At 39.5% G+C, this 12,890-nt stretch overlaps 1 protein-coding gene across 1 annotated transcript in view; it reads left to right on the top strand.

Annotated features, from left to right (window-relative positions):
* The window catches only part of PLPPR1 (phospholipid phosphatase related 1), a 116,116-nt gene that overhangs the window by 83,774 nt on the left and 19,452 nt on the right, over positions 1-12,890 (top strand). Inside the window, exon 3 of the mRNA XM_039222887.1 lies at positions 1,575-1,707. Coding sequence (XP_039078818.1) covers positions 1,575-1,707 — 133 coding nt within the window. The remainder of the gene's footprint in view (positions 1-1,574; positions 1,708-12,890) is intronic.

Genomic DNA, 12,890 nt, shown 5'->3' with positions numbered 1-12,890 from the left:
ATCTATTCCATAATGACCAGAGGAACATAAGGAATGGGAATTCTTAACATCTTGATTAAGTTTATCTGACACCATAAGCATGTACATAGCAAAGAAAAACATCTATAGGATCACATTCTTATGAGGAAATGTTGCAATTGGAATTAGGAAAATAAAAATGGTGTGTGATGTGGTTGAAAGTGTGGACTTTGGAACTTAGTTATCCTGGATACCAATCCCAGTACCCCACATGCCAATTGTATGCTCTGAAGGGTCCTGAACGTTCTATCTTCCCCGGTAAAGTAAGGGTAATAATACTTAAACTAGGGATCTTATGAGCATGAAAAATATGATGGTGAAGTGCCTGACACATAGTTTTCAATAGATGATAGTAATTAGTAACTTTTTATTCTTCATTGATTGTTCTCAGTCTTCACTTGTGGCAGAGTTGGTGACAACTTGCCTCATGCTAGTTCCTTTTTTGTTTTTTGTGGGGTTTGGTTTTTTGTTTTTTTTTTTTGAGAAAGAGAGAGAAAGAGCAAACATGAGTTGGAGAGGGACAGAAGGAGAGGGAGAGAGAGCCCCAAGCAGGCTCCACACCCAGCACAGAACCTGATGGAGGGCTCAGTCTCACAACCATGAGATCATGACCTGAGCTGAAATCAAGAGTCAGACACTTAACCAACTGAGCCACCCAGTCACCACCCACTCCGTTCCTTATTTTAAATAGGAATACACTGTGCTGAATACTATAAGTATAATCAAGAAACATAAGCTGTGGTCCCTTTCCTCAGAGAGTTTACAGTCTACACAAAGACATTGTGATTTATATAGTAATATATATGTATTAGTTGAAGATAACAAGAGAGAGAAGTACCAATTATAAAGAAGAGACTGTCAACTAGTTCATAGTGAGAGAACTACAGCTCAGTCCAATATGTTCAAATAAAGATTTATCAGGTGAATAATATGTTGCCATATAACAAAGTAATAATTTACTGTTATGTGTGCTTATAATGTCTTTTTGGGGACATAGGGCTGTTCTAGTCATTTCTTGTCATTGCAACTCACATATTCATTTAAAAAAATCAATCCCAGAGGCACCTGGGTGGTTCAGTCGATTGAGCGTCAGGTGCTTGATTTCAGCTCAGGTCATGGTCTCATAGTTTGTGAGATGACAGTGAGGAACCTGCCTGGGATTCTCTCTCTCCCTCTCTCTGCCCCTCCCCTGCTTGTTTGTTTGCTCTCTCTCTCTCTCTCTCTCTCTCTCTCTGAAAATAAATAAATAAACATGAAAAAACTCAGTCCCAGTGTGAGTGAGCCTTACCATAGTTTCTATTGCAATTTATCATTTCAATTTATGTTTTTATGACCTTAAAGTTTAATAATACAGCCTGAAACCTAGCTGAAATTACAAGTATTTCCATCTCTCATTCTTTTGAAGAATTAAATACAAATTACGATTTAACTCTCCATCCTTGCAGCCTAACATCTTTTAACATTTGGAGCTTCAGAAGTTTTTGTGTTTTAAAGCAACTGGTCTCTTTTATCAGCCAGCTCTCCAACTTGACATTTCTTAAACATTCTTTCTCCAGATTTTTATTGGTGAGATATCCATGTATTTCATAAAGTCAACCAGAGAATCTCTAATTGCCCAGGAGAAAACAATCCTGACTGGAGAATGCTGTTACCTGAACCCTTTACTCCGAAGGATCATAAGATTCATAGGTGAGTAAAGAGCATGCTGACCTGAGCCCTCGCCTACAGGTGAAACTTACTAAACTTACCACAGATGAACATACTTGATAAAATAAACTAAGCAATGGAAGCATCAGCTTTAAAAGCAAGAGTTTCTTTTGGGATTTTCCAGGAAGTACAGAAACCGACCCTGATCATAGTGCCACGTCAAATTGTTCATCATTAAAGTGAAGCAGTACTTATTAAATTGTCTTACAAATGATTTCAACTTGGATTTTTTTTTCCCCCTACACAATATTTGTCTGAGATTCCCTCTGGACATATATTTTAATAGTCACCAGATATTGTCATATACCCTTTAACTGAGTCAGGGGAGTGTGTGGGGGCACAGCAGGGGCAGCAATAAAATGAATTTAGAAATAATCCAATTTCCTGAAAAAGATTTCCCATCCAGTATAATTTTGTTATGTGGGGAACTCTACAAAGTATGGGAAATCTAATCCATCAGAGTCTGGAAAACAAGGTTGGAAGACAGAATCTATCAGATTCTGCCTTTCCAAGGTTGGAAAACAAATAGTTTTATTAATATTCATGATAAGAAATAATTAAGGCACATTCTATATTTCTCCTTCTAAGACTTTTATAAAAATGCCTGAGGTGAGGGGTGCCTGGGTGGCTTAGTCGGTTAAGCGTCCGACTTTTGCTTAGGTCATGATCTCACAGTTCGTGGGTTCGAGCCCCGCGTCGGGCTCTGTGCTGACTGCCAGCTCAGAGCCTGGAGCCTGTTTCAGTCTGTGACTCCCTCTCTCTCTGACCCTCCCCTGCTCACGCTGTTTCTCTCTCTCTCCTAGAAATAAATAAAACATTAAAAAAAAAATTAAAAAAAAATGCCTGAGGTGATGTGGATAATGACTATAAATATGGGAATGAGTGTGTATATGGATATAGGTAGGAAATAGATTTTGCAGAGTTCCCATGCAGTAAATACTCAATAAGTAGCCATTACAGTTTTAGATGAGATCTTACAAATATCTACTGACCAGATCTTCATGGGAGCCAGGATAAAACTCCCCAAGTGTGAATATGGCTGGTATTGAAACAAGCTGTGATACCAGTGAGAACTCACAGAATTGACACCTGAGAAAGTGAAGTCCAGAATATGGCGTGCTCTCAACTCTCTGTTTTCCTTAATCCTGTTTTTTCCCTGCTGTAGAAAAAAGGGTCGAATTTCCTCAGGCCATAAGCAAATGACCACATTAAATCAAGTATGCAATAACTTCTATGATCAGAGTAGGAATGAGGGAAGTAGTAGAGCAGGAAGCCTAAGAAAATCTCATTTAAAAGAAGCAACCCTTAACATTAAAATAGTCTTCAGCATCTACTGATGGTATTTGCATAATGACCTGTGGCAGTCTGCAGTCGGCTCATTGGGTAATCCCTAATCAATACAATGTCACCCCTGTCTGTGAGTTCACCCATTCCAAACAGTGGTGCCTTTCAAAGATGTTTGGAGTTTGGTCACTTCCCACCAGAGTGGCAAGCTAACAAGTCATCAAGGAGAAAACAAAAGGAGAGAAGAGAATATTTATTATGCAGGACAGTGGAGTAGATGCTTTATAAACATTTATTTCATTTAAGCCACCCAACATCCAATAAGGTAATTTATAATCCTAGCTGTACAGGTGAAGAATCTGATATAAAATGGGATGAAGTAGAGGTGCCTGGGTGGCTTAGTGGGTTAAGTGTCCAACTTCGGCTCAGGTCACGATCTCACAGCTCCTGAGTTCAAGGCCTGTGTCAGGCTCTGTGCTGACAGCTCAGAGCCTGGAGCTTGCTTCAGATTCTGTCTCTCTCTCTCTCTCTCTCTGAAAAATAAACGTTAAAAAATTAAAATAAATAAAATGGAATGAAGTAACTTTTCCTAAGGAGTGTAAGTGTGCCTGTGTATGTATATACACACATTCACATAATTTGATTCGGAGAAGATTTTATGTTCACTGCCTGATCATATAATGAGAGCCAGCTATTCAAGGCAGAAGGTTATTAGACTATAATTAAGCATAGATATCTTTAAAAGGCACTATTGTTTTTCCTTGGCAAAGATAAGTCATACCTATTTGGGATCCACCCCAGCTGGGGCAGAGTCCAGAGAACAAAAATCATAAGTGGCATCTGTCATTTATATAGACCTTCCTGTATGCATTGTCAGGGCAAGAATTTGTTCACGGAAGGATATCAAAAAGCCCCCACCATGCAGGAATGAACCCTGCTGATTGCCTGTGATGGTACCTGAAATTGCTACTGGAGTCAGTGCATTGAGCTGAGGTGTGGTTTCAGGAGGACGATTAAATAGAAATGTCTCACCCTAGAGGAACATCAAATTCTCATTTCCATAATCAATGACACCTTAGTCCATTGGGGTCTATCATAATCTGACAGAGATGCTGCTCACAGGAAAGGGATGCTTGTGTGGAGAGACAGCCAGCAGGTAGCCTGCAAACCTCGGAGAATTAGAAGATCAGCATGGAACAAGAAGAGAGATTGCTGGCTGTGGAAGCACTTGCTTCATTCTTTCCGTCTTTTGTTTCATTGCACCAGGATCTACCCAGTTGCTTAAATCAAAAACCTAGAAGTCACGTTAATCCATCTGAGAACTTGTTAGAAATGTACATTCTTGGGCTCCATTCCATACCTACGGAATCAGAAAGTCTGGGAATGGAGCCTGATGAGCTCTGTTTCATGACAGGTCATACAGGTGATTCTGATACACTCTGATGTTTGGGAACCACGGGTTTAAGCCATTGAAATTTCTTGCCCTGTAAGTGGTCTCCCTCCATCTTGTCTTGCAACGTGGCTCTGTGCACCCCCGCCCTGCAAAAATATCATCCATCAACCGTTTTGCAGATGTTTCCGGAGCAAGAATATGATCAGGTCATTTCCCTGCTTAAATTCTTTCAAAGCATTCCTAGAGTTTTTAACAGCGTGATGCTTTGCCCTGGTTCCTGTCCATGGGCGGCTCCTTCCGCCTAGAGTGCCCCGTTGCCATTCTCTTGCCCTTACACCTGACAATCCTGCTCGTCCTCCGAAATGCTGCTTATACATTACCTCTTTACCAACCCAGACAGCTCGCTACCTCCCCTCCCAGGCCCCCACTGAGACTTACAGCTACATCTTTTATAGGCACTTACCTTTTCACTCTAATTTCAGAAGTCTGTTACTCCTATTAATTTGTGATCCTTCGTAGATCAGGGACTGTATCTTTTCACTTTTTATCAACAGCATATTGCAAAATGCCTGGCACATAGTAGGTTTTCAATAATTTTGGGGGGATAAGTAAAGAACAAAGATTAACTGTATTAAAACACAGATTTGCGTAAAATTGCTTTCATAAATGCTGGTTCTTAAATATTCATTTGCCTCCTGTTTAATTAACTTTATTACCACTCTTCAGCTTAGTTCCAGGAAATTAAAGTACATAAGTTAAGTTAGGCAGTTTCTAGGAGAAAGTGAGAGCAGTCTGTCCTAACTTCATGTAGGAGAGTTGGAGGCTGGGGGAGGGGTCTATTTATCTTAAGAAGTGTACCCTTTCTGTGTAACAGTTTGCTGGTATATTTCAATAGTCTTAAAAAGACTTTAGGTTCTTTGTAATCCAAAATTCTACTTCAAATAATTTATCCTATGGAAATGATCACTGATGTAGATTGATTTTTAGGGACTAAAATTATTTTTTATAACCTAAATTAGAAATCTCTTAAGATATAATTTTTTTCAAAATAATGCTACCACCGTAAGTTGCAACCTCAGAAAATATTTTTTAATTTTTTTAATGTTGTATTTATTTCTGAGAGAGAGAGAGAGACAGCGTGAGCAGGGGAGGGTCAGAGAGAGGGAGACACAGAATCTGAAACAGGCTCCAGGCTCTGAGCTAGCTGTCAGCACAGAGCCCAGCGCAGGGCTCAAACCCACACACCGTGAGATCATGACCTAAGCCAAAGTCAGACACTTAACCAACTGAGCCACCCAGGTGCCCCGGAAAATATTATTTTTAAGAATTTTTAATGAAAGGGAAAATATTCATGATATAATGTGACATGAAAAAGTTAAGACACTATGAATCTATATTTCGAAATAAGGTTACAGTATCATAGGTGTGTATGTGTATGTGTTTATTTGTGTGTGTGTGTCCCAGAGGAAACAAGATTGAAGGGAAATACACTAAAAGTTGCCCGTTGTCCCTTCTGAGTTGTAGGAGAATGGTTGCATAATTTTTATCTTTTGCTTTATATGCTGTAATTTCTCATTTTAATCATGAATATGTATAACTTTAAAGATAGAAAAAAGAGTTAAATATTATTTTTTTAAGGGGCAAGGAGGAAGAGAGGCAAAATAAAGGCTGTCCAGAAGGATGGCCAAGTCCTTTACTGTGGTTCTCAGTGTAGGAAGCAGAGCTGAGTGTGGCGCCTTGGCTCTCAGTCTTCCCTTGTCTGGGTGGCGTGGACTTGGACAGCATCCCCTCACTCCACCCCACACATCCAAATTTAAATTTTCAATAAGAAAATGGCAAGAACAGTGAAGTTAAAGGGAAAACCTTCAAATGAAGCCATCTCTACCTGTAGACAAAGGCTAGGCATGTTGGCCTTGACAGAGAAGATGGGATTCTTCTGATTCACAGATACAACAGTAAATTGGTTTTCTGAAAGTTATCATTATTAGAAGGATTCCCTGCCTCCTGGATGTAGGGATGTACCCTCCTAAGTGGTCTGCCCATTTCTAAACGGCTGTTTAATTTCTCAAGTTGTGTTTACATGATGTGGGAAGGAGGAAGAGAGTTGGCTAAACTAACAAATTTCACCAGCATTTTATAAGAACAGATGTAACCAAATTAGTAATGTACACTTGGACTTCTCCCTTGCCTCATCATTTTCCTCTCCAGCCCTTTTCTTTCTTATAGCATCTCTTTGGTTTTGCATTAAATTCAACAGCAACAACACACAGATTTACATTCTCAAAAGACGTAAACTTCACTATGTTCTTTTTTCAGGAGCAAAGACAAAATAAGGAAGTCACATTTTCCCAAAAATTCATGAAGATAAGTTTAGTTAAATTCTTTTCATTTACAAATATACTTGAGTAAACATATTCTTGTAAATATCAATTATTAAATAATAACTTTTTATTTAATATTGGAAAGTAATGAATAAAAAGCATTAGAATTTGGTGAGCATTTTGGGGTTGTTTGCCATGTGGAAGAAAAACTGAATTAACTATCTCTTCTTGAATAACTAATGTCTTTGGGGATAAAGAAAAATAACTCATCTAAATATGTCAAGATTAGACTGTCTATTAGCAACTAAAATAGCCTGTCACCCAGAAGCTATTTATTGTGGTCTCTCCATTTGGGATCCCATAGTTGCTTCATTATTACTTCTAATAAAAATTTAATTAAATACCAAGTAAGTCTTATGCCATTTAGGTCAGGTGTGTGGATGCAGTAGCACCGGACAGAATAGAAAGTACCCTGGTAAACAGTTAATTCATGTAACACTAATTAATTGCCATAAATTAACTATGATCTAAATGGAGCATGAATATTTTAAATGCAGTTTCAAAGGTCACAGTGTTTTATGGTCATAAGAATTGATACCCTGAGACAAGCTTAATGTCAGCCTTTTTGACAACTAGAAAATCCTTCTCCATTTTGAAAGTCGTTTAAATGTACTTTATCTGAAAAGAGACTTCACTGGATTCAGTGAGTCTATTTCTATGTACATTCAGTATTTATAATTAAATTATAAACTGGAGGACTGATCATATTCATTCAACCTTCAACAAATAATTTGTTGGCATCTCCCATATGGGAAGCACTGATTAAGGTGTTGAGGACACATTAGTGAATCAAATAGAGATTTATTTACCCTCATTGAGTTTATATTCCAGGAGGGGAACCAAGCGTTAAATAAAATAAATAAGTAAATTGTAGTGTTCATTAGGAGATAAGTGCTATAGGGAAAAATCATGTAGAAAAAGGAAATAGGGAGTTTGTGGTGGCAGATATGTGATTTTAAAGTCTGAGGGTGGATGGGGGAGGAGAGGGGAAATGGGTGATGCACATTGAGGAGGGCACTTGTTGGGATGAGCACTGGGTGTCATATGTAAGCGATGAAATACTGGAATCTTCCTCCAAAACCAAGAGCACACCGCATACCCCGTATGTTAGCCTACTTGACGATAAATAAATAAATAAATAAATAAATAAATAAATAAAAGGCCATCCTACAAAGACAATTGTCTAGAGTGGGCAGTGACTTCATAGCAGGACAGCAACTGTCTCAGGAACCTAGGTGCCCCATGAACTAGGCCAGCTCCATGTGCCAACTGAGGAAGCTGAGGTTCCAATTTTTCTTTAAAAAAAAATAAATTACCTGTAGTGCCCAGACACCCAACTTTAGTTCTAGACCTTAAAAGAAAAAGGCCAAATGCAAGGCAGGGCATGGGCCTATAAGCAGATGTAGATATTTCTGGAACTCAGCAGGAGAAACCAGTGTTGAAGCTCTGGGATATAGGTTAGGAGGAGAAAGCCAGGATGGATCTCAGGGGGGAAAATGTAACCTCAGTTTCTAGGCTCCGTGAGCACCAAGCCATCCGACTTCAAGACTGACCTGTTTGGTACTTCCTTCCCAAGAGCAGAGATGCAGGGGAAAGAGGGATACTGAGGCTCGGATCTCTGAATGACCGAAAGGCAGAGCCTGACCTCTGCTTAGGTAGGCAGAGGTGGTGACGAGGCTGCCTGTGGTTGCTGTGCTCAGTGCAGGGAACAAATCCACTCCCCTGAGTGCCGTCCTCCGTGAGCCAGAACGTTACAGTCCAGAGCAAGACTCCTGCTCCAGACTCTAGAGGGCACTCTCATCATCAAGAGGAACTTTTCTTAGTCACATGAGACTCTAGTGATTCCTCCCTGAGGGCCCTCCCAGTACCAGTGTTTAAAGGCTGGACTCTAATGAAAGGAACAAGTAGATTACTATTTTCTTAACACTTTACAGATGAGCCTGTGAAAATTCGTGGCACATCAGTGAACTTCTCTGCTGTAAAGCAGAGTTTCTCAACCTCAGCACTACTGACATGTTGGGCCAGATCACTCTTTTCTGCATAGAGGCAGGGGACTGTCCTGTGCTTTCCAGGCTGTTCAGTAGCATCCCTGACCTCTATACACCAGGTGTCAGATGACACCAGACCCCTGTCCCACTGGTGACAATCAAAAATGTCTCTGAACATTGCAAAATGCTCCAGGGAGCAGGACCACCCTCAGTTTTAAAAATTTAAGAAAACAAGTATGCTTTAGATTTTGCTTAAAATGTTATGTGAATATTTTTACTATGAAGATTCCACACACATCACAAAATTAGGCATAGTGAGATACAAAAATACTGTCTGAATATTGGAAATGAAGTCCAACAATCGATAAAGTGTGGTTTCAAAGCCTTCTAGGTGAAAAATAAAATTTGCAATATATGCAAATATCGAATCATTATACAGCACACTTGAAACTAATGTTCAGGGAGTCTGGGTGGCTCAGTCAGGTAAGCATCTGACTTCAGCTTACGTCATGATCTCACTTTTCACAAGTTTGAGCCCCACATCAGGCTCTGTGCTGACAGCTCAGAGCCTGGAGCCTGCTTTGAATTCTTTGTCTCCCTCTCTCTCTCTCTGCCCCTCCCCTGCTGGCTCTCTGTCTGTCTGTCTGTCTGTCTCTCTCTCTCTCTCTCAGAAACAAATAAAAATATTTAAAATTTTTTTTAAAAAACTAATGCTCTATGTCAATTATACCTCAATTTAAAAAATGGTGCTTTGGAAACAAGTGAAATGATTGCATTAGAACATGTTAAGAGTGATTAGGAAATGCATCAAGCAGAGGGCGACAGCACCAGATCAGTTATCTGTTACCAACAGGGCTTGATGCTGGTCAGTGGTGGGAATGGAGTGAAATCAAACCACCAGCTTTGTTTTTAGAAACTTACAAATGTTATCAGAAAGGACAGAACTCAGGAGCTGCTATTTGGAAGCCCTTCAGAATTTGATTTGCCCGTTGTTAGGTTCTTTGGTAGGTAAGGAATCTAAAATCTTCCCTCTCCACATTTAGTTTCTATCTAGGGCATACTTCCTAGACTTACCTGAACCCACCTTCTCCATTTGATGTAAAATTCAACTGCCTCTGGCAAACTTTTAGGATCTTTGTCTCCCTCAAGCAGCATTTGGATGCACACTGCCTAGGGGAATTGAGAGGCAGTCATTTAAAGGCCAGCAGGAGTAAAAGTAGAGTCAGACATTTGAGAGAGAAAAACACTGAGAAACTGTCCTCAGAAAGGAGGGCTAAAAAAGACACTCCAGTTGAGATGAAACCATGTCATCAAGAAATGTAATTTTATGCTTTGGGGAAGTAGAGATGTGTTTGTTTATTCTTCCATTTATAAAAATATTTGGGGAGGGGAGGGTTCTAGTTGATTACCCATCATCTTTATTAAGTAATTATCCTTCATCATTTATCATGATGAGTGGTTATAATGTCAAATATGAGGTATTTTTTAAAACCACCAGCTCATCATATTGTAAAAGGCACTTTATTATTACAGAGAATGAATAACACATATGGAGTCGAATATTTGATTGAGGCTGTTAGAATTATAGGGTCCTTATTTCTTTCCTTTGTTTTAAAAATAACTTTATAATCAAGCCTGGGTGGCTCACTCAGTTAAGCATCTGACTTGGGCTCAGGTCTTGATCTTGTGGTTTGTGAGTTTGAGCCCCAGATTGGGCTCTCTGCTGTCAGCACAGAGCCCAGTTCAGATCTTCTGTGCCCTCACTCTCTGCCCCTCACTCGCACGCTCTCTCTCTTTCAAAAATAAATAATCATTAAAATAATAAAATGTACTGAGAACATTTATTTCCCTCAGTTACAAAAATAGTGGTAACTAGTATCTATATCAAGCTCACAAATTACAAAATGTTCTTACAAAATAAATCAGCTTAAAGAAAGAGTGTGGATTTAGAGCCATACTATTTAGTTTCTAATCTCAGCTCTTCTTGGTCCAGTTAACTGACGTCTCTGTGAAATGCGGAGATACTAACAGTGTCTAACTCATAGAGTTGTGGTGCCAACTGAGTGAACTATATTCTAAAGCATTTAGACCAATATCTAGTACATACTAAGTACAGCGTGTTAGCTATTCTTTTTATTATCTTTATTATCATTACCTAGTATCCATGGCACTCTTATTTAAATATCTCACCTGTGCAGTATAGCCTTATAAGGAAATGGGATGAACATGGTAACACAGATAAGTCTCTTCATTGGGAAACTTTCAGTTTGAATAAATCATATTAAAAAGAAGACATTCTAGGGTACCTGGGTTGCTCAGTCAGTTAAGCATCTTACTCTTGATTTTGGCTCAGGTCATGAGATCAAGCCTTGGGTCAGGCTTCTCACTGGGCATGGAGCCTGCTTGAGACTCTCTCTCTCTCTCTCTCTCTCTCTCTCTCTCCCCCTCTCCCCTGCTCCTACTCTCTCTCTCTCAAAAATAAAAAAAGACATTTCACCTACTTACCTTTTCCTAAAGCAATGGTTATTTCTTGAAAGAATGGTCTTCACAGCTGAATTGACAGCAACAGCTAAATGACTGTCTCCACTGAGATTCCACTAAGGATCTTGATGTGACAAGTAAAAGCAAAAAGGAACTCTGTGCATTTCTTTGTACCTTGTGTTCCAGAGGTTTGATGAAAGATAGGATCCAAAATTAAGAGTTGGTGATTGAATCAGAATGTGCATGAGGAAACGGACCATAAAAATTCCTTAGGTAGTTCCCCTTCCACTGCTGAAAATGACACTGATGAACTCATGCCACTTGCTTCTACTTGTTCCTGTGGGATAAGCTTTTCATCCATTTTGCCACTAAAACAAAGGCCAGGAATTGATTCGAGGGTGGGTTTCCTTGTTGCTCGAATGTCACAGTAGGAAAACTATGACAAAAGATTCACAAAGCTGGTTACGTTTTGAACACGAGCAAATGTTGAAACGTTCTCAATGGCACATAACACAATAGTTCTTCAATCCTCTCTTTCACTGCATTGTTTTGCTAAACATAGACACAGGATCGGCCCCCTTTCAGAAATGTTCATGAGAGGCTGAGAAAGAATGTTGATGGAGGAGTGGGAGTCCTTCCCCTTTTCAGAGAGTACTGTGACCGACCTAACCCAGATAACTCATTTTTATGTCTTTTTCAATATTCTTTTCTTTTTTAAAGTTCTATATTTTAGTTTTTCTATGTGAGAATGGTAGGAGCCATGATTTCATGTGTCCCTGGGTTAATATTTAAACTGACAAGCATTGCAACTTCTCAGCATCAGAAATGGGGACATTTCTCTCAAAGGTGTCTAAAACTATACCCAAATTGGTCATGATTTCTGGATTTCTCGGGCTTCACAGATCTCCCCAGGAGGAAGTCTCTCCTATGTATATAGGCAGGGATCTCCATATACCACCTTAAGGCTCTTTTTTCATTCTCGCTGCATCAAAAATCACTTAATTCATGGGACGCCTGGGTGGCTTAGTTGGTTAAGCGTCCGACTTTCGCTTAGGTCATGATCTCACGGTTCGTGGGTTCTAGCCCCACGTCGGGCTCTGTGCTGACTGCCAGCTCAGAGCCTGGAGCCTGTTTCAGTCTGTGACTCCCTCTCTCTCTGACCCTCCCCTGCTCACGCTGTCTCTCTCTCTCTCTGTCTCCTAGAAATAAATAAAACATTAAAAAAAATCATTTAATTCACAAATGAGGACTTACAAGTGTCCCTACTCATGAGACATTTACATAGTCTCAGTTTTCAATTATTCTCTTTATTTGCTAAGTGGGACTACACAAGACTTTGTGAAGTTTATAAAAAAGAGACATAGTCCCTACAGCTTACATGCTAACTGGTTTGATATCAACCCTGTGTTCAGTAGAATCAAGGATGTGAGACAACAACATGAGTTAGAAAATTCAGACAAGTTCCTATGCTTTTTTATCCTCTTCTCCTATTATTGCTCTGAAGTTTCTTTAGCAGTTCATGGATTGATCCACAAAAATGTATGAAATATTTACTGTGTGCCACATTTGATACTAGGTACGTAGCGTGCCGTGTTAAAATAGATGTGGTCAGTGCTCTGAGCTTGTATATTCTACAAT

The sequence above is a fragment of the Hyaena hyaena genome, unplaced genomic scaffold, assembly GCF_003009895.1.
Source record: "Hyaena hyaena isolate Hyena2069 unplaced genomic scaffold, ASM300989v1 scaffold_1209, whole genome shotgun sequence".
NCBI classification, from domain to species: domain Eukaryota; kingdom Metazoa; phylum Chordata; class Mammalia; order Carnivora; family Hyaenidae; genus Hyaena; species Hyaena hyaena.
Note: the sequence above shows the minus strand (reverse complement) of the source record. Positions and strands in the feature narration are given on the sequence as shown.